The 22,684-nt window shown below is 40.5% G+C and overlaps 1 protein-coding gene across 1 annotated transcript in view; it reads left to right on the forward strand.

Moving 5' to 3' along the window:
• Positions 1–22,684, forward strand: part of MYO3B (myosin IIIB) — a 481,549-nt gene that overhangs the window by 273,652 nt on the left and 185,213 nt on the right. The window contains exon 23 of the mRNA XM_006866691.1: positions 21,359–21,461. Coding sequence (XP_006866753.1) covers positions 21,359–21,461 — 103 coding nt within the window. The remainder of the gene's footprint in view (positions 1–21,358; positions 21,462–22,684) is intronic.

Below are 22,684 nucleotides of genomic sequence, written 5' to 3' on the forward strand. Positions count from 1 at the left end.
CCATGAAGTCAGTTCCAACTCATAGTGACTCAGGGTGATTCCATGCCTGGCAAAACTGCTCCAGAGGAGTTTCAATGACTGATTTTTCAGAAGCACTTTCTGGGTAGACTCAAACCCTGAATCTTTTAGTTAGCAGCTGAGCATGTTAACCATTTGCACTCCTCAGGGACTCCTGCTGGGGTACTGACATCATTTTCCTTCTTGACTAGTGTGAGGACATTCCACAACTTATTCTGAAAGTTAGAAAGTCCCTTTCCCTGCAATCAGAAATTCTGAAACCCAGGCGTTAAATATTCCCCAGATTTGCTGCCTGCTTATGTAGAAAGCAAGTCTCTCAGATGTCTAAAGAGTTGGAAGATCTTGCTGGGCCTATCATGTTTAACCCACAGTGACGGAAGGTTGGCAGTGTAACAGCTGAAAGACAGCCATTTGGCCAGGAGTTCAAACCCCCACATGACAAGACATAGCAGGATCACGGTTTGATTTGCTGTGGTCATGAAGTCTGAATGGTTAAATATAGAGGCGGAGGTAAGGATGACAGCTGGTAGCCATTTTCGTCAATAAAGTTGTGACGGTTGAGGTGTACAAGCAACCAGAGCCTGCTAATTTCATAGACTTTGAGCCAAGTGATTAGTGTCAAAACCAGCTATGGTCAATGATGCAAATGGTTATGAAAGGACCCTGGTCAGCAGCAAATCTCCCCACCAGTCTCTCTTCTCCTAGTGAGTTAGGAACAGGTTAGATTCCAATTTCCAGGAAGGAAATCAGTTTGAGGAGACGGAAGTTTTATCTTTTAATTTTTTTTATATAGTGCTAGTAACTTTTTTTTTTAAAAGATTAGGTTTATTGAAGTGTAATCTAAACAGTTCTATAAAATCGACAAACATAGGCAACCATCTCTACAATCAAGAAAAAGAGCATCACTATTACTCCCCAAAGCTCCCTATGCCTTTTCATCCTCAAACCCTTCCCCAGCCCCAATTCCTAGCAGCCGCTAATCAGTATTTATAGTATTGCCTTCTCCAGAATGTCCTGTAAATGGGATCATACAGTATATAAAGTCTGGTTTCTATCACTTACATACTGCTTATGAGACTCATCTTCATCATTGTTGTTGTATGGGAAGCTTTAAAAAGTTCATGGAAATGTAGAATGAAATGATAACAGAATTTTTCCATGAAAATTTTAAAACCCCCTCAAATTTATCATAGTTTATTCCTTTTCATTGCTGAGCAGGATTTTGTATATGGCTATACCACAATTTTATTAACTTCCTAATTGAAGAGCAATTGGTTTATTTTCAGTTTCTAGTGATTATAAATAAAGTGGTTCTAAGCATTTGGAACTCTATCTTTTTAAGAAAAAATTAAGGGTAAGTAAATAACTTTGCAACATTGATAATTACCACTGTCTGGAGTAGGAATGAGCCTTGTGGTAGGATTGTGTTCTTCTAGAAACACTTGTTATCCTAATATCTTAGCCATTTAAAGTTTAAAGAAAACACCAAGTTCACTTAGCTGATTTCCTGTAGTTATCATAGTAACTTGACAAAGTAGGTGGGCATCAATTTACACTATTTATAGATGGTGGCTAGGAAACCTGTCTACAACCCAGACCGCCTAACTCCTGGTCTGCTACCTGAACATTTTTGGAACACATGATATGTGTAGAACTTTCTGCTATATGCTTTGGGAGATAGATCATGAAAACATCCAAAAGAGTTGCTTTTATTATATTAAGAGGGGGCAGTCTCGTATGGAACAAGGACCAACTCACCTGCCACAGGCCTGAGAGGTGTTCTATATTAGGGTCAACCAGCACAGCCAGGTGTTGGAGGAGAATATTAAAAGTACCATGGATTGCCAAAATAACAAACAAATCTGTGTTGGAAGCAGTACAGTCAGAACGCTCCTTGGAAGCCAGGATGGACAGACTTCATCTCTCATACTTCAGACATGTTATCAAGAGGGATCAATCCCTGGATAAGGATATCATGTTTGGTAAAGTGGAGGGTAGGAGAAAAAGAGGAAGACCCCCAACAGGATGAATTGGCACAGTGGCGGCAGCAGTGAGCTCAGGCGTTGCAATGATTGTGAGGTTGGCACAGGACTGGGCAGTGTTTCACATTCTGTTGTGCATGGGGTCACTTTGAATCATTACTCGATGGTACCTGACAACATCAACAAGCATAGCCAGGAGAAGCAATGGATTCAAGTTGCTTCCATTCCCTTTGGAAGTAGACAGGGTATACATTACACAAAAATAAGTCCAAACTGAGGCTAAGGGGAACTAGAAGAGAATGGAGGGACAGACTCTCAGTGCTCAGAAGGAAGGACAGACAAGAAACTGATATCTAGAATAAGGGACAAATTCCCTTCTTAGTTTCCAAGTTAGAGAAAGCAACTACCAGACTCTGCTTTCCTTGAACTCATTCAAAGTTTGATTAGAATCCTGACTATGAAATTGAATACTGACTACTGGAGAATCAAAGTGGAAAACGTTCTCAGAGACCCAAAATTTCCGGACTTGTTTGGTGCGATAAAGATGGAGACCAGGGAAAAAAGTGTCGGTGAGATTCTGTTTCTTAAGAAAAGAATTCTATTTTCTTGGTACTGCTTTTAGTGGCATTTCACAGGTCTGGCCTCCCAGAAGTTTGCCTCAATAGGATGGCTGCTGACCAGCTGTCACTCCAGCCAGAAACCACACTGACTCCTTGTGAAATCTGCTGGCTCTGTGTAGGAGGGGAAGCCGGGCTTCTGTACTTCATCTTTATGTGTCCTTTCTGCCAGGTACAGTTGGCGCCCTCTGCTAGGCCTATTATGAGGGGAGAAAATCTTACCTAGTCTTGATCACCAAACAGGAAAGTGACCAAGACAGTATCCCACCTGGAAACAATGCCACAGTCATCAGACTCCAGACTAGATCACCACAGCAATTCATCTCTGGGACCTTTAGAGTCCCAGGCATGTAAAAGAATATGGGAAAGACTGAATGTTTGCTTCCACTAATAAAGGAAAACGTAAGAGAATGTTTCTTTGTTTTTAACAAATGGAGACAGCATCATGTAATGGAGTCCTGGTGTGGCACTGTAGGATAATCGCTGACCTGCTAACCACAAGGTCAGTACTTCAAACCCAGCTGTTCCTCAGAAATCCTATGTAGGGTTACTATGAATCAGAACTGACTCGATGGCACTTAACAATAACAGCAACCATGTAATACTCAGGAGTTTAGACATTAGGATAAAACTTTGTTGTAGTTGTTTTTGTTGTTAGGTGTCACCAAGTTGGTACTGACTCATAGAGACCCTGTGCACAATAGAACGAAACACTGCCCAGTCCTGAGCCAACCTCACAATCGTTGATAAATGTGAGCCCATTGATGCCGCCACTGTGCCCATCCATCTAATTAGGGCTCTTCCTGTTTTTCTCCGATCTTCCACTTTACCAAACATGATATTCTTCTCCAATGACTGGTCCCTTCTGACAATATGTCTGAAGTATGAGAGATGAAGTCTGTCCCTCCTGGCTTCCAAGGAACACTCTGGCTGTATTTCTTCCAACACACATCTACTCATTCTGTGAGCTTCCAGAGGAAGACAAACTAGGAAGAAGGGTAGACGAACTACTTCCAAAAGTTTAGTCACTGAAAACTTTATGAACAGCAGTGGGACACTGTCAGCACCAGATTATTGAATATTGAAACATGATGAAAAGCACCAGAATATTGTCAGACACAGTGCCAGAAGATGAGCCCTTCAGCTTGGAAGGCACTCAAAATGCAGCTGTGAAAGAGCTGCCTCCTCAGAGTAGAGTTGACCTTGATGACACAAATGGAGTAAGGCCCTCAGGACTTTCATTTGCTGATGGGGCACAACTCAAAAATGAAGAGAAACAGCTGTAAGAATCCATTAATAACCAGAACATGGAATATATGAAGTATGAATCTAGTGTAAAACTGCTTGAGTTCAAATCCTGGCTCTGCTACTCTTCATCTGTGTGCTTTGGGATCAGCTTCTTTGTGCCTCCATTTCCTCAGCTGTAGAACAGAAATAATAGTACTTAGCCACAGCATCCAAGGAGCAACTGGTGGGTTTGAACCATCAACCTTGAAGTTCAAACTGACTTTATAGCGCCAGTGTTGGTTAGATAAAAATAACATACATTTCCCCATCTCCAATAACATCCTTTTCCTCATTTTTCCCCTGCACCCCCAGCCAAACCAAGATGAATACACACACGTGACCTTTTCTTTTCTCTTCCTTCTAATAATTTCAGTGTTGAACATCTATAACATCCCCTTTCCTGAGTACTTTCACATCTTTGATCTTTTAAAAATGTTTACTCCTTTTATTAGAATGCAAGTTCCATGAGAGAAGGGGCCAAGTCTCTTTAAGTGTGCTCTGAGGCAGCAGCATTACTTTCTATTGGAATGTTTACCGGGTCACTTTAAAGAAATGGAGAGACCTTGGGTGCCATCAGGCTAGCTAGGTGTTGGAAGGTAATACCCAAGCTAGGGGAATCAGGGAGAAGAAAGACAGGATTTTAAAAATTTTAATCCCACCAAGAAATAAGAAAGAAGAAAGGCCAAGACTCTCAAATACTCTAATATGGTACCTCTGAAAGTACTGCTGGCTGAATTAGAAATAGCCAGAACCAGAAGGAAGGTACAGGAAAAAGAATAAGGTCTAGGTCACAGGCCAGGAGAAAGGAGATAGGGGCAGTTGGGGTTGACTGGCTTGGGGCAAAGTCCAGAGGATACCTTCTTCAGGGGAAGGAGGGGTGGTACTGATAATGAGGCTTCTAACTAGAGCCAACAGATCCAGCTGGAAAGCGCCTGCCTTCTCCAGATACTGCGGTTGTCTGAAGATGTCTCATCCTAGGCATTCATCCTTGAAGGTAATGGAAAATGAAAGAAAGAGGCATAGCAGCCAGGAAAATCCCTTTAATATTTTTGAACCCAAAATAGTGTTTATCAGTGGGAACTAAGTGGACTAGGAGGTGAAAAATTGCAATAGTGATTTTCCCCAACTGAACACATGAGGGGGCTTCAAAACATTTGTGAAAGAATCCCATTGTCTTTTCATTTTTTCCACAAACGTTTTGATGCTCCTGTATAGTATGGTGACTCGCCTTTTAAAACCCTGGCAGTGTGATAAAGCTTGTTGTTTTTTTATGATGGTTCTGTAAACAGGGGTGCCAGAGAAGGGCACTCCTGAGCGGCAGAGATATATAGGGGAGGGAAGGAAAGCAAGCGCAGCCTTTTATGGGAGACCTCACCCCACTTTTAACATCCCTGGTGGTGACAACTGACAAGTCGATTGGAAAGCCATCCAGTGGTTGTCGAACCCAGAGCCCTGGCCTAGTGCACTTTGTCACACATATCCCTTGATGGGTCTGCCCCTTGAAACCAAATGAAACCAAAGGACAGCATTTCCCAAAAAACAAGGTTCAGAAGGCAGGAAGGGGCGGGAAAGAAGGATGAATGGATAAGGAGAACCCAGGGAGGAAATATTACGTTGAGGGAATCAAAACCAATGTTACAAAACAAAATATATATAAATTGTTGAATGGAAAATTAATTTGCTATATAAACTTTCACCTAAACCACAATAAAGAAAAGTGTGGGTTTCCTCTAGACAAATTTTATTACTCAGTTTGGTAATTCATTTAGAAGTGGGAGCCTAACCTTAAGACCTTTCTGTATTGTTTAAACCCACAGGGCATCCCTCAGACCAAAGCAGTGATCCAATGAGTTATTCTCGATTTTGCAGTTGTTGTCAGATGCCATTTAGTTGACTCCAACTCATGGTGACTTCATGTGACAGAGTAGAACTGCCCTGTGGGGTTTCCTAGGTACAGTTACTATGAGTTGGAACCAACTCAATGTCAATGGGATTTTTTTCATCTTTATGGAAGCAGTCTGCCAGGTCTTTCTCCTAGGGAGACAGTGGTGGGTTTGAACTGCCAACCTTTCAGTTAGTAGCCAAATTCATTACCACTAGGTTTTTTCTTGGATATTTTGTTGTTGTTGAGAATGTACACAACAGAACACCCACCAACTCAGCAATTTTAGCCTATACAATCAGTGACATCGATGGATTCTGAGTGTGCAACCATTCTCACCCAATGTTTTTGAGTGGTTCCTCCTCCATGAATACACACTTACCTGAGGTTTTCTATCTAATCATTTAAGTTGCTCTGGTCAATCTGGTTCCATAGAGATAGATCTCACAGAGCACAATGCTTAAGGCAGACACTTTTTTACCAGTTGAGCTAAGTTATTGTTTGGTTAAAAAGACTTCAGAGGATGTATATATATATTAATGTTTTATTGTGAATTATGTGATAGTTTACATGGGAGAGCATTAGCTTTACATTCATCCTTTTGTATATTGTTTCATTGCCATGGTTACAATCCCCTCCATGCATCATCAACCAACCTTCCCCCCTTCTCTCCTCCCCAGGTAGTCAGCACACAGCCCCTCTCTCTCTCTGGATCTAAAGGTCCCAGCTGCTCCATCTCTCCATGTCATCGTCTCTGACTCTATCTCAGGCATCACTGCTTCTCTGGGTGGGGTCCCACTCTCCACTCTTCACCCTTGATGGTCCCAGGAACCTCCGCACCTAGACTGCAAAGTTAGTCACTCCCCTCCTTTTGCTGCAAATGTCTACCTTTACATTTCTAATCCTCACAATCAGTCCTGCTAACAGCAATTCACTATTGCATCACAAGAGACCTATCTCCATATCCTTTCATCAGCCCTGCCCAGACAGACTGGATACTATTCAGTGGAGATTCTACCTTCCTCTGTGCCCTCTGGATCTAGGCTTCCTCTTGAAAACTTGTAAGCCAGTCACTTCTTGCCTTTGTAGAACCTCCCCACCCCAAGTTGCCCATCCCTGTCTACTCTGTGTATGTATGGAGGTGGTGGGAATGATTCTTTCTGTAAAGATTTGTTCCCTCTTTTGAGCTACTGCATCCATAGTTGTAGGTCAAGTTCATCAAATTGTTTCAGATTAGTCTTTTTTTCCTCAGAGGATATTTTTGGTTTAATGTTTAAAGATGATCTCAGAGCAAAAGTTTAAGGAGCCATCCAGCCTTCATGGTTTTAAAAAGACTGAATTTCATTCTAATTTGATTTACTGCTCTGCATTTCCCCTCCCTCTTTCACCAGGGTTCTTCTATAGAATCTTGGACTAAAATGTTCATTAACGGTAGTCATTCACCATCCAGTTCAGATCTCATAGCAAAGAAGACAGTTGTTCATGGAGGCAGTTAACCACACATTCCATACCCTTCTCCTATTTTTGACTCTCCTTCCTCTGTTGTTCCAAGAATAGAGACCAATTATACCTTAGATGGATGCTTACAAACTTTTAAGACCTCAGGCACTATGCAACAAACTGGGAGGGAGAACCAAAGCACTAAGCATGTTATTAGGCCAATTAACTGATAAGTCCCATAAAATTATCACCCTAAACCTTCAGACTAAGAACCAAATCTCATGAGTGTTTGGTTGTACATATGCAACCTCTACAGCTACTCTTTTGTTTTGTGTATCCATTAATTTGTTTGTGGGTATTTATGTTGTTTCTAAGGAGCTCTGATAGCATAGTGGTTACAAGTTGGACTGTTAACCTCAAGGTCAGCAATTTGAAACTACCTGTTTGAAACTACTGTTCCGTGGGAGAAAGATGAGATTTTCTGCTTCCGTAAAGATTTACAGCTTCAAAAACCATATACAGGGTTGCTATGAGTGGGAACCAACTCCACGGCATATAACCACCACCATCACCATGTTGTTTCTGCCTTTTGGCTGTTGTGAATAGTGTACAAGTATCAATGAATGTGTACAAGGATCTGTTTATGTCTCTACTTTTAAGTCTTTTGGGCATATATTAGCAGTGGAATTTCTAGATTTTAAGGTAGTTATTTATTGACTTTGCAAAGGTTTTGACTGTGTGGATCATAACAAGCTTTAGATAATATTGTGAAGAATGGGTATTCCAGAATACTTAATTGTGCTTGTGAGAAACCTGTACATAGACCAAGAAGCAATCATTCAAACAGAACAAGGGGACACTGAGTGGTTTAAAAATCGGGAAAGGTGTGCGCCAGGACTGTATTCTTTCACCACAGTATGTAGTAGTCCTGGTGTGGCACTGTAGGATTGCTGGACTGCTAACCATAAAGTCAGTGGTTCAAACCCACCAGTCACTCCTCAGAAGCTCTATACAGGATAGCTATGAGTTGGAACCAACTCTATGGCACTTAACAACAATGACAACATTCAATCTGTATGCTGAACAAATAATCCGAGGAGCTGGATTATGTGAAGAAGAATATGGTATTGGGATTGGAGGAAGACCCATTACTAACCTGAAATATTCAGATGATAAAGCCTTGCTTGCTGAAAGCAAAGAAGACTTAAAATACTTACTGATGAAGATCAAAGACCATAGCCTTCAGTATGGGTTGTACCTCAATTTAAAGAAAACAAAAATTCTCACTACCGGACCAATGAATAACAACAAGATAAATGGAGAAAAGATTGAAGTTGTCAAAGACTTCATTTTGCTTGGAGCCACTATCAAAACTCATGGAAGCATCAGTAAAGAAATCAAACAGCACATTGCACCATGCAAATGTGGTACACAAGACCTCTTTAAAGTGTTCAAGACCAAAGATACCAGTTTGAGAATTAAAGTTCACCTGACCCAAGCCATAGTATTTCCAATTGCTTTATATGCATGTTGAAGTTGGACAATGAATAAGGAAGACTGTAGAATAATCAATATATTTGAATATGGTTTTGGAGAAAAATATTGAAAGCATCATGGATTGTCAGAAGAACAAACAAATCTGTATTGGAAGAAGTACAGCCAGCGTGCTCCTTAGAAGCCAGCATGGTGAGACTTTTCACATACTTTGGACATATTATCAGGAGGAACCAGTTCCTGGAGAAGGACATCATGCTTGGTAAAGCAGAGGGTCAGCAAAAAAGAGGAAGACACCCCCCCCCCCCAATGAGATGGATTGATACAGTGGCATCAGCAATGGGCTCAAATGTAGCGATGATTCTGAGGATGGTACAGGACAGGACAGTACTTTGTTCTGTTGTACATAGAGTCACTGTGAGTCAGAACTGACTCAATGACACCTAAGAATAACAGCATGGTCATTCTAGTCTTAGTTTTGAGCAACAGCCACACTGTTTTCCATAATGGCTCTACTATTTTGCATTCCCACTAGCAATGAGTGTTATAATCTCCTCACATCTTCACCAACATTTATTATTTTCTTTGTCTCTCTTTTTTTAATCTTAATCATCCTAATGTGAGTGAAATGTTATCTCATGTGGTTTTGATTTGTATATCTTGGATTGCTAATTATGTTCAGCATCTTTTGATAGGGCTCTTGGAATTTGCAATAGAGTTCACAATTAGTTTATGCACCAAATTCAGCACCACCACCCAGCACATAGACAGGGAAGCTCTGGGTACTTCATGTCTGTCTTAGTTATCTATTGCTCAATGACATTTAACAACAACAACTCTAATAGAAATACCCCAGGTGGGTGATTTTAACAAACAGAAATTTATTTTCTAACAGTTTAGGGGGCTAGAAGTCTGAAATCAGGGTGCATACTCTAGGAGTCCTGGTGTGGCGCTATGGGCTAATGCGCCAGACTGCAAAGCCGTTTGAACTGCAAGGTCGGCGATTCAAGCTCACCAGCTGCTCCTTGGAAACCCTATACAGGGTCGCTATGGGTTGGAATCGACTCGACGGCACTTAACAACAACAACAACTCTAGGAGAAGACTCTCTCTGTGTCAGTTCTGGAGGAAGGTCCTTGGCTCTACTGAGCTTCTGCTCCTATGTGATCTTCATATGACTTGGCATGTGATTTCCCTTCTCTGCTTGCTTCTTTAATCTCTTTTACATCTGAAGAGTGATTGACCCAAGACAACCTTATATTAGCCAAGTCTCATTAACATAACAAAGACAAATATACCCAAATGTACCAAATATACCCAAATTATGATATAACCACAGGATAGAGGTTAGGATTTAAAATCTGTTTGGGGGAGATACAATAAATAACAACATCCTTTGGAATCTTCCATTCAATCTATTTTTTATAACAATACAGGATGGAAGCTTTACCTTGGGGAAAGGTAGTTAAGGTGTGAAGCAAAAGAGAAGGAGAAAGGAAGAAAGAAACACTTGAGGAAACTTCATAGTGGAGTCGATCAGAGACTTTTCATTTTCAAGGAGACATCACCAGAAGGGTAACTAGCTGTTACTATTTTATGGTATGTTGTTGTTGTGTGCCCTTGAGTTGATTCCAACTTATAGCCATCCCATGTGACACAGTTGAACTTCCCCCAGAGTTTCCTTGGCTATGATCTTCATGGGAAAAAATTCCAGGTCTTTCTCCCTCAGTGGCACTGAGTGGGTTAGAACTCCCAACTTTTACATTAGCAATCTTTAGGTTAACCATCTGGGTTCTTCTGGTCTATGACATAAACCCAAAGCCCTCAAGTCAATTCCAACTGAGAGTGACCCTATAGGACAGAGTACAGCTGCCCCCACAGGATTCCCAAAGTTATACATTTTTATGGAAGCAGAGAGCCACATCTTTCTCCCGTGTAGTGGTTGATAGATTCACACGACTGAACTTGAGGCTAGCAGAGAAACGCTTAACCCTGGCACCGGCAGGGCTACCTCCTGTCTATGGCATGCACTGCCATGAAGTCAATTCCGACTCCTAGCGACTCTGTAGGGCAGAGTACAACTGCTCCTTAGAGTTTCTGAGACTGTAATATACGACGGAGGCTCCTGTCTATGGCATTGTTGTTGGTAAGTGCCATCATGTTGGTTCCAACTCACAGCAACCTGGTATAGGGTTTCCAAGTAGCAGTTGATGGGTTTGAACTGTGGAACTTGTGGTTCACAATCCAGTGCTGATCCTACAGTGTCACAACACAAATCTATGACAAATGGTTAAGTGCTGTCGTGTCGATCCCTACACAAACCCTGTATAGGGTCTCTGAGGAGTGACTGGTGAACTTGTACCACCGACCTTGTGGTTCAAACTGACTTTGCCCAGCGCGTTAACCCACAGCTCCACACCAGGAGGGGGGCTATGGCATAGGCCATTTTTATCACTAGTAGAAATCATAAAATATGTATCTTTGGGTTGTAACCATCATGTAAATGAGTTTTTTTGGCTAGGCACACTTAAAAAAAAAAAAGTATCTGGATGTCTTTAAGTGAGGTTTACTTTCTTCAGTTCACTCCACCATTCCCTACTTTACATGTTTGTTTCCTGAGTGACATCAAAGCCATTTGAACCACCTGCTTTGGTGCTTCTTTCTTTCTGACAGTCAAATGTTTTCCATTTGAATTTAAAAATGGGTCAGAGCTCTTCTCTTAAGCGGCCTCACAAAATGGTTCATTACTCACTTGACCCAGAAAACCCCACAAAATAATGCAAATCCAGAGGTTCAAATCTCCAGGACCATTTTAAGAACACCTGTGAGACTGCCCAGGCCATCAGGGTATGCATATGTAGAAAGCCACCAAGTATCCTAAAGATGTCACTTTGCAAAAGCAATGTGTTCCATTCCAATGTTACAATGGTGGCGTTGGTAGGTCTGTAAGTTTCTCTTGTTTTTTTATACTTCAAATAACTCTAAACATCAGTAATTTGATGACTGAAGTGTAAATGAATAAGAAACATGAAATATGTTTCTCTTCAATTACATGAACAGAAATTCTATGGGTTTTTATTGGAAACCCAGAAGTTACTGGGGCATTAGCTAAGCTCTAGGGTACTGGTGTGGCTTTCTGGGCTAATGCATGAGACAGCAAAGTCATCTGAACTGCAAGATCAGTGGTTTAAGCTCACCAGCTGCTCCTTGGAAACACTATACAGGGTCGCTATGGTTCAGAATCCACTTGACAGCACTTAATAACAACAACAAGTAAAGATGAAGATCAAGACCACAGCCTTCAGTATGAATTGCTTCTCAATGTAAAGAAAACAAAAATCCTCACCACTGGATCAATAAACAACATTCTTATCAATGGAGAAAAGATTGAAGTTGTCAAAGACTTCATTCTTCTTAGATCAACCATCAACACTCATGAAAGCAGCAGTCAAGAAATCAAATGACATATTGCATTAGGCAAATCTAATGCATAAGACCTTTTTAAAATGTTGAAGAGCAAAAATGTCAACTTGAGCACTAAGGTGTGTCTGACCCAAGCCATGATATTTTCAATAGCCTCATATGCATGTGAAAGCTGGGCAATGAGTAAGGAAGACCAAAGAAGAATTGATGCCTTTGAGTTATGATGTTGAAGGAGAATATTGAAAGTGCCGTGGGCTGCCAAAAGAACCAACAGATCCGTGTTGGAAGAAGTGCAGCCAGAGTGCTCCTTGAAGGCCAGGATGGCCAAACTTCATCTCTCATACTTTGGACATATTGTCAGGAAGGACTAGTTGCTGGAGAAGGATGTCATGTTTGGTAAAGTGGAGGGTCAGAGACAAAGAGGAGGACCCCAACAAGATGAATTGGCCAAGTGGCAGCATCAATAGGCTTAAGCGTGGCAACAATTGTGAGATTGGCCCAGGACTGGGCAGTGTTTCATTCTGTTGTGCATAGGGTCACTATGAGTCAGTACTGACTCGATGGCACCTAACATCAACAACAACAACAAGTAAAGATGCTGGCATTTTTCTCATCCTTGTCTTGGTAATGGCACCTTCCTAAAGGACAGTCCCAAATCAAAAAGGGCCTTATCATCATCATCATTATGGTAAAATGTATCTAACAAAACGATTGCCATTTCAACAATTTTACATGTATAATTTAGTGACATGTAGTATGTTCACTATCTGGTTCCAAATTTTTCATCACTCTAAACAGAAACTCAGAACCCTTAAGCAGTAACTCCCCCTAAAGAGGTTTTTGTGGTCTTATCTAGTATTGCAATTTTGTGTCTTCTTCTGGGTTGTTATTTAACTGCTATTGCTGGTTTTTATACTGAGGATCTTACAATAGGTCCAGACAAGAGCTTGCATGATCAGCTCGCTACATGGACAATACCTGTTGGGCTTTGATTGGTGCTACTGAGCTGGACCAAAAAACATGATAAAAATTTATTTGCAGGGATTTTCCTTTGCAATAAAGAAATAGAGCACTATTTATGTCCCTGAAGTAGTCACCTCTTTTCATGGCTAATTCTTGACTTTTACATTGCATATCACAGTATTATAAGTGAGCTTAGGGAGCATTTTAGAATCTCCAAAGGAGGGGAAACCTTACTTGGTTGCTCTAAATGGAGCAGTTTAGCAGTTTAGAAGGCAAGAAGAGGAGGAAATCAGCTCATGGAATTCCAAAGGGCTGTGACTATTTTTCTTGATTTTTTTTTTTTTTTTTCCTCTCACTAATGTTGTCATTTCACTGTTTGGTTGTAATGGTGTGTGTGTATAATAATAACAATGCAGTAAGGTTTCATTTAAAATTTTCTGTTTGTCCTTTTGATGTTATAGTAATAATAACAACAGCAGATATTTTTCCCAACACTGATAGCTTAAAGACTTATGTTCCTTCTGCACAAGAAATATTTATTTCTAAGCGACCAAACTAACAATTAGAATCAAAGCAGCAAACAAAAACAATTCGTTTCTAAATATTTTGATTTCTTTTTCTCCACTCCATCTCAGTCATATTTTTTATTCTGTCATCATAGCATCAACCTTTTACATTTTATGCATATTGTACATTATGTCAAAATTACCAGTTTTATAGATTTTTGTTGGTTTGGCTACTTCTTGTTGGTCTAAAATAATAATGGTAAATAGGTGCAGTCTCATTCATACTCTACTTAACTGGCATTGACTTTTGGCAGCTGTGGTTTTCAGTCCTGGCAGCACATTCAGATCACCTGGGGAGGTTTTAAAAATCAATGCCAGCCCCCACACTAGGTCAATTTCAAAAGCTCTTGGGGCTGTGCTCAGTCTTGTTTAAAATTTTTTGCGGTGATTCTAATGTTCAGTGAGGATTAAGAATCATCGATCTGGAGCAGAGGTTCCCAAACTTCATCACGGATCACCTGGTTGCTGTGTCATTTAGTCACCCCCAGTGATAAAGTAGAATGGCCCCATAGGGTTGCCTTGACTGTAATCTTTATAGAAGCTGATCAGCAGGTCTTTCTCTGAAAGAGCAGCTGGGTGGGTTTGAGCTGCCAACTTTTTTCAGTTAGCAGTTGAAAACTTAACTGCTTGTGACACCAGGGCAGCTTGAAAGGCTCCTTAAAAACATAAATGGCCAGACACCAACTCCAAGTTTCTGATTCAGTAGAATTTGCATTCTCAAGTAACACTGAGCTGAGCTGGCTGGTTTTAGAGAACCACTGCTGTGAAGCATTGTGTTAAGAAGGAACTTCTTAATTGTGATAAGAAGCTGAATTAAGGGTCTGTGGGGATTTCAACAGCTGTAATAACAACCAAAAAATGTGTGTGGTTACATAGGTATAGACATATGCATATATGTGTATTGTTGTTGTTACATGCTATTGAGTCGATACCAACTCATAGCAACCTTAACGCACAGCAGAATGAAACACTGCCTGATCCTGGGCCAACCTCACTATTGTTGCCACACTTGGAGTCCATCGATGCTGCCACTTGGCCAATCCATCTTGGTGGGAGTCTTCCTCTTTTTCTCTGACCCTCCACCTTACTAAATATGATACCCATCTCCAGCAACTGGTCCCTCCTGACAATATGTCCAAAGTATGAGAGATGAAGTTTGGCCATCCTGTCCTTCAAGGAGCAATCTGGCTGCACTTCTTCCAACACAGATCTGTTGGTTATTTTGGCAGCCTATCACACTTTCAGTATTCTCCAATATCATAACTCAAAAGCATCATTTCTTCTATGGTCTTCCTTATTCACTGCCCAGCTTTTACATGCATATGAGGTTATTGAAAATACCATGGCTTAGGTCAGGAGCATCTTAGTCCTCCAGGTGACATCTTTGCTCTTCAACACTTTAAAAAGGTCTTGTGCATCAGATTTGCCTAATGCAATACGTCATTTGATTCCTTGACTGCTGCTTCCTTGAGTGTTGATAGTTGATCCAAGAAGAATGAAGTCCTTGTTAATGAGTCTTCCTCCAATCCTGATGCCACGTTTTTCTTCATATAATCCAGCTTCTCGGATTATGTGCTCATTATACAGGTTGAATAAGTATGGTGAAAGAATACAACCCTGTCACACACCTTTCTTAATTTTAAACCATTCAGTGTTTTCATGTTCTGTTCGAACAATTGCTTCTTGGTTCAGGTACATATTCCTCATGAGCACAATTAAGTGTTTCGGAATACTCATACTTCACAGTGTTGTCCATAGCTTGTCATGATCCACACAATCGAAAGCCTTTGCATAGTCAGTTATTCTCTGCTTTCAGCCAAGATCCATTCGGACATCAGCAATGATATCCCTCGTTTCACAGCCTCTTCTGAATCTGGCTTGAACCTCTGGAAGTTCTCTGTCAATATATGCTTGCAGCCATTTCTGTATTACCTTTAGTAAAACTTTACTAGCATTGGATATCAAAGAGATTTTCTGATGATTTCCGCATTCTGTTGGGTCACCTCTCTTTGGAATGGGCACAAATACGGATCTCCTCCAATCAGTCAGCCAGATAGTTGTCTTCCAAATTTCTTGGCAGAGATGAATGATTGCCTCCTGTGCCGCCTCACTTTCTTGAAAGATTTCAATTTTGATTCCATCAATTCCTGGTGCCTTGTTCTTTGCCAATTCCTTCAATGCACCTTGAACTTCCTTCTTCAGTATCATTGGCTCTTGATCATATGTTACCACTTGCAATGGTTGAAAATTAACCATTTCGTTTTGGTACAGTGATTGTGTATTCCTTCCATCTTGCCCAAAGAATCTTTCAATAATGAAAGTAGAGGCTTGAATTTTTTCTTCAGTTCTCCGAGCTTAAGAAATGCTGAGTGTGTTCTTCCTTTTTGGTTTTCTGATTCCAGTTCTTTGCACATTTTGTTGTAATATTTGGCTTTATCTTCTTAAGCTGACCTTTGAAATTTTCTGTTCAGCTCTTGGACCTCCTCATTTCCTTAGCATTTGCTTTAGCATCTCTAAGCTGGAGAGCAAGTTTCAGTGTCTCTTCTGACATCCATTTTGACCTTTTCCTTCTTTCTTGTCTTCTCAATGACTTTTTGCTTTCTTCATGTATGATGTTCTTGATGTCATCCCACAACTCTTCTGGTCTTCAGTCTTTAGTGTTTAATGTATCAAATCTGTTCTTCAGATGATCTCTAAATTCAGGTGGGATATATTCAAGGTCATATTTTGGCTCTCGTGGACTTGTTTTCATTTTCTTCAGTTTCAGTTTGAATTTGCTTATGAGTAATTGATGGTCTGTTCCACAGTCTGCCGCTGGCCTTGTTTTCACTGATGATATGAAGCTTTTCCATCATCTCTTTCCACAGATGTCATCATTTTGATTTCTATATATTCCATCTGGTGATGTCCACGTGTATAGTTGTATCTTATGCTGTCTAAAGAAGGTATTTGAAATAAACAAATCATTGGTTTTGCAGAATTCTATCATGCAATCTCCAGCATCATTTCTATCACCAAGGCCATATTTTCCAACTACTGATCCTTCTTCTTTGCTCCCAACCTTTGCATTCCAATTACCAGTATTGATCAATACATCTTGATTGCATGTTTGATCAATTTCAGATTGAAGAAGTTAGTAGAATTCTTTTATTTCATCCCCACTGGTTTTAGTGGTTGGTGCATTAATTTGAATAATAGTGGTATTGACTGGGCTTCCCTGTAGGTGCATGGATATTATCTTATCACAGACAGCGTTGTACCTTATGACTGATCTGGGTATGTTCTTTTTGACAATGAATACAACACCGTTCCTCTTCAGTTTGTCATTCCTGGCATAGTAAACCATGTGGTTATCAGATTCAAAATGGTCAATACCAGTCCATTTCAGCTCACTAATGCCTAAATATCGGTGTTTATATGTTCCATTTCATTTTTGACAAATTCCAATTTTCCCAGATTCATACTTCATACCTTCCATGTTCTGTTTTTCAGTGAATGTTTACAGCAGTTCCTCTTCATTTTGAGTTGTGCCCCATCAGCAAATGAAGTTCCTGCAGACTTTTCTCCCATGGGTTTTACTCCATTCACATTATCACGGTCAGCTCTACTTTGAAGAGGCAGCTCTTACCCAGTTGCATTTTGAGTGCCTTCCAAACTGAGGGGCTCATTTTCTGGCACTATATATGACAGTGTTTATCTGCTATTCATAAAGTTTTTAGTGACTAAATATTCGGAAGTAGTTTGTCAGTCCTTCTTTCTAGTCTGTCTTCATCTGGAAGCTCATCTGAAACCTGTCCACCATAGGTGACCCTGATGGTATTTAAAATACCGGGGGCATAGCTTTCAGAATCACAGAAACTCACAAGCCACCACAGTATGACAAACTGACAGATGAGTGGTGCATATATGTGTATAGGAAAGCTTATATGAACGAACATATGAGTACGTGCAAAGGTGTATCTGTAGGCATATGTATGTTTATGTTTGCTGCATATATGAGTCTTCTGAAGCTCATGGAAAAAATGGAATTAAAAGGTAGAAATAAAAAATATAAACCTTGTTTCTCAACATACACTCCCATCATTTTCAAGACACATTTTTAAGCAATGATATCAGCTGTTTAGTGCATCCCTATAGAAATGAGGAAAGGTATGTACCAGGGTTGTATTCTTTCACCACACTTGCACAATCTGTATGCTCAGCATATAATCTGAGAAGCTGGATTATATGAAGAATAACATGGCATCAGGATTGGAGGAAAACTCATGAACAATCGGTGATATTCAGATGATGAAACCTTGCTTGCTGAAATCAAAGAGGAGTTAAAATACTTACTGATGAAGATTAAATAGCACAGTATTCAGTATGGGTTGCACCCAATGTAAAGAAAACAAAAATCCTCATCACTAGAGCAATAAATAACATGGTAAATGGAGAGAAGATTGAAATTGTCAAAGACTTCATTTTGCTTGGATCCACTATCAACACTCATGGAAGCAGCAGTCAAGAAATCAGTGTATTGCATTAGGCAAATGTGCTGCAAAAGACTTCTTTAAAAGGGTTCAAGAGCAAAAATGTTGGTTTGAGAACTAAGGTGTACCTGACCCAAGCCATGGTATTTTCAATAGCCTCACATGCATGTGAAAGTTGGTCAGTGAATAAGGAAGACTGTAGAAGAATTGATTTGTTTGAGTTATGTTGTTAGAGAAGAGTATTAAACATATCATGGATTACTAGAAGAACAAATAAATCTGTGGTGGAAGAAGTACAGCCAGAATGCTCTTTAGAAGCCCAGTTGGTGAGACTTCATCTCTCATACTTCAGACATACTGTCAGGAAGGACTAGTCCCTAGAGAAGGACATCATGCTAAGTAAAGTGGCTGGTTTATGAAAGAGAGAAAGACCCCCAACAAGATGGATTGGCACAATGGTAGCAGCAGTGGGCTCAAATGTAACAATGATTGTGAGAATGGCACAGGACTGGCCAGTGTTTTGTTTTGTTGTGCATAAGGTTGTTATGAGTAGGAACTGACTTTATAGCACCTAACAACAACACCAAAGAACTGAGGATCCTAAGAACTCAATCTTGTCAGTGCAGTCTTTTTTACATTATTAACAAGAAAAATTAGTGCACCTTTAAAGATTTTTTTTAAGTTTAAGAAACAAAAAGAAGTCAGAAGGAACCAAACCAGGACTGTAAGGTAGATGCTTAATGATTTCTCATGGAAACACTAGAAAAATTGCCTTTGTTTGATGAGAGGAAATGAGCAGGAACATTGTCATGGTGGAGAGGGACTCTCTGGTGAAGCTTTCCCGGACGTTTTTCTGCTAAAGTTTTGGTTAATGTTCTCAAAACACTCTCTTAATAAGCATATGTTATTGTTTTTTGCCTCTCCAGAAAATCAAAAAGCAACATGCCATGAGCATCTCCCCCAAAAAGTGTTGCCATGACATTTGATCTACTTTTGCTTTGACTACAACACTTCCACCTCTTGGTAGCATTGCTTTGTTTGTACTTCACCTTCAGTATCTTACTGGTAAAGCAACATTTCATCTCCTGTTAGAATGCTTTAAAATCTTGTTTAAATTTTCCATTGAAATCTTTGCTCTTATCTGAAACTGATCTGAAGTGACAGTTTGGGCACCCATCAAGTTGACAGTTTGCGCAGCTTTAATTTTTCGGTCAGAATTGTGTAAACTGAGCCAACTGAAATGTCTATAGTGTTGGCTATTGTGTCTGTCGTTAATCTTTGTTGTTACCAACTTAACAAGTGTTGTTGAGTCAGTTCCGACTCAGGGATACCTTGTAGAGTTTCCCGAGAGTGGCTGGTGGTTAGTAGTCTAGTGTTTATTCTGTCTGTACTGCCACACTAAGACTCTGTTGGTCCTCTTCAATTAGGCCATGAACAAGATTAATTTTTCCTTGCAAACTGATGTGGATGGCCTGCCACTGAGAGCTTCATCTTCAACATCATCTTGTTCTTCTTCAAATGAGTTATCCATTTGTGAACTGCAGATTTCTTTGGGATATTGTCCTGGTTAATCATTGATTTTACCCTTCTTCCAGTCAAGTGTCATCATAAATTTGATGTTTGTTCTTGCTTTAATTCTAGCAGGATTCATACTGCTCTGACAAGACCTCTTTTCAAACTGATATCTTAATGTTTCTAGTGCCTCAAACTAGATCCTGTCCACACATGTTACAAAAAAATCAGTGCAAGTTTGTTTTGGTGTTTGGAAATTCTGAAATCCATGCATAGTTTTTTTCATAATGTACATTTTCCATGAACTTTTTGAAGACCTCTCATGTATTCGTATATATAATAATGGACATAGTTGTAAATACCCCCAAGTTTCTGTCAAGTAGAATTTGCATTTCTAGCAAGTTCCCAAGTAACACTGAGTACCTTGGAATCCATCTTTTGGTTAATAGTTGAGCGCTTGACGGTTTGTTTTACTCACAGATTCCTGTGAACAATCTATTATTGTTGTTATGTGCCATGAATCAGTTCTGACTCATAGTGATCTTGTATAGAATTTCCAAGGAGCAGCTCGGTTTGAATCACTGACTTGTAGTTAGCAGTCCAGTGCTTATCCTACAGCACCACACCAGGACTCCACTATCTAGTAGTGGTATTCCAGTGCTATTACGGTCTGTGGCTATTGGTATCTACCTCACTTTGGGGCCTCTGATCTCTGTATGGACTTGTTGTAGCATCAGCACTGAACTGCGAATCACAAGGTCAGCAGTTCACACCCACCAGTGGCTCCTCGGAAACTCTACACAGGGTTGCTGTGAGTTTGGAACCGACTCACCAACCCTTAACAACAATAACAAAAACCCCTGTTCACTATTTGCATTTATTGCTAGAGAGATGTGGCTTTTTCCCCCCTTTAAGCATGAGTTATTGTATACGATTTCTTGGTTGAGGCTTAGAAAGTGTCACACAGCAGGTCAGCTTTGATGGTGTGTCCTGGAGAAAGTCTGAAGAAAGTCAGGCCTGGGCATAGGGACAAAGAGAAATGCTGTGGAGGACATAGATGGACATTAGAATCTAACTCTCCTTGCTTAGGAATTTATCCTTAGACCTCACTTTAGTTACCTGGTGCTGCTGTAACAAGTAGCACAAATTGGGGGCTTTAAAGAACAGATCTTTCTTTTTTCACAGCTCTGGAGGCATTCAGTCTGAATTCAGAATGTCAGCTCTAGGGAAAGTTCTTTCTTTGTCTCTTTCAGCTTCTAGTAGCTGTAATCTGTTCTTAGGTGTCTGGACTTACCGATGCATCCGTCTCTCTCTGCACATGACATCTTCACTGTGTGTCTTCCTCTGTGTCTGTTTTTCTTTTTGTAAAAGACCATTCAGAAGAGATTAGGTTTAGGAATCCTGCTCTGGTATGACCTTATTAACATAGCAAAAGAAAAATTCCTATTTTCAAACAGGGTTGCATTCATGTTGTTGTTGTTGTCAAGTGCCCTTAAGTTCTAATTTATAGCAACCCTGTACAGTGTTTTCAAGGAGCTACTGGTGAGTTTGAACTGCCAACCTTGTGGCTAGCAGTCCAGAGCTTATCCTACAGTGCTATACCAGAACTCCATAGACACAGGGATTAAGACTTCAACTTACCATTTTGGGGAGCACAAGTCAATCCATGACACATCTCTAAGTACTTGTTTGTTTTCTCTCAGTTTTGAAGGACTCTATAGATGATAAAAGCAGTCCACAAGTGGAATCCAGTGATGGCCATGCAGAGACTTCAAGCAACTATCCTGCTATTACTGAGAAAAATTGGTGAGTCTTATCCATAAATTCCTACTCTTCACCTCAGGTATTCTTTTCCAATGGTCAGTGAAAACAAAGTTGGTGAGAGTGGAGATGAAAAGTGTTTCCCACCAGATTCTCCCATATCAAAGGTCATGACTCCATAAAAAGCTTTATTCTACAGGCAACTGGAATAGGATCCTGTTCACTGGATTCTCTTCGTTTGGTCTCATTAGGTTAAAGCAATATGGCGGCAGAACAGGGGGTGGAGGTGTATTATTTGTAATATTTGTAGACATTTTTGGCTATTACAACTTAGGTTGGTGGAACTTTTTGCTACTGGCATCTAGTGCCCAAAATGCAACTAATGTCAGTGTTGAGAAACCTTGTATTTAAGCAAAAGAAAACCCATTTCCATTGAGTTGGAAGTCAAGTACTTTAATCACTGATCCTCCAGGATGTCTCAGCTAAAGAACTGTTGTTGTTGTTGTTAAGTGTCATCCAGGTGGTCCTGACTCACAACTACTCTGCATAAGTTTCCAAGAACAGCTGGTGAGCTTGAACCACTGACCTTGCAGTTCAAACTGACCTTGCAGTCCAGTGCCTTATCTTACAGCACCACACCAGCACTCCTAGCTAAAGAATTTGTTGGTGTTGTTAAGTGCCGTCAAGTAGATTCCAACCCATAGCGACCCTTTGTAGGGTTTCTGAGGAGTGACTGGTGAATCTTGAACCGCCAACCTTTCAGTTCAAACGGCTTTGCAGTCTGGCACATTAACCCACAGCACCACACCTAAAATCCACAGGTTCTAGTTAAATCTAGGTGTGCATCACCTAACATATACAATACATTCTGTGATTCCAAGAAAGAGGACGTTATACAATTTGGACATTCTGTGAATGCCATATTAAAACCTTATCAGATCCCACTTCCAGTTGTCCTTGTCACTGCTGTTGCCAGAGCTGTTGGCAGAGGCCAAGGAATAAGTGGCACCAGCAGCAGCTGAGAGGGTAGCGATGGGAATGGAGAGAGAGGAAGCAAACAAAGAGGGAGCACAGTGCGCCCAGCCTTGCCCAGTGTTGCACCCATCGCTGCCTGCTTGCTTGTCAGACAAAACCTGGACAACCTGTGTCCAGAGCCATCTCCACGACATATTATCCTACCCTTGGTCCAGTGCTGCAGGAGTTGGGTTTGAAGTCTTTAAAACCATTAGAGGGATGTCATAGACAAAAAAAGAGCTGCTTTCCCTTTA

Source organism: Chrysochloris asiatica, unplaced genomic scaffold (assembly GCF_000296735.1).
Source record: "Chrysochloris asiatica unplaced genomic scaffold, ChrAsi1.0 scaffold00094, whole genome shotgun sequence".
NCBI lineage: Eukaryota > Metazoa > Chordata > Mammalia > Afrosoricida > Chrysochloridae > Chrysochloris > Chrysochloris asiatica.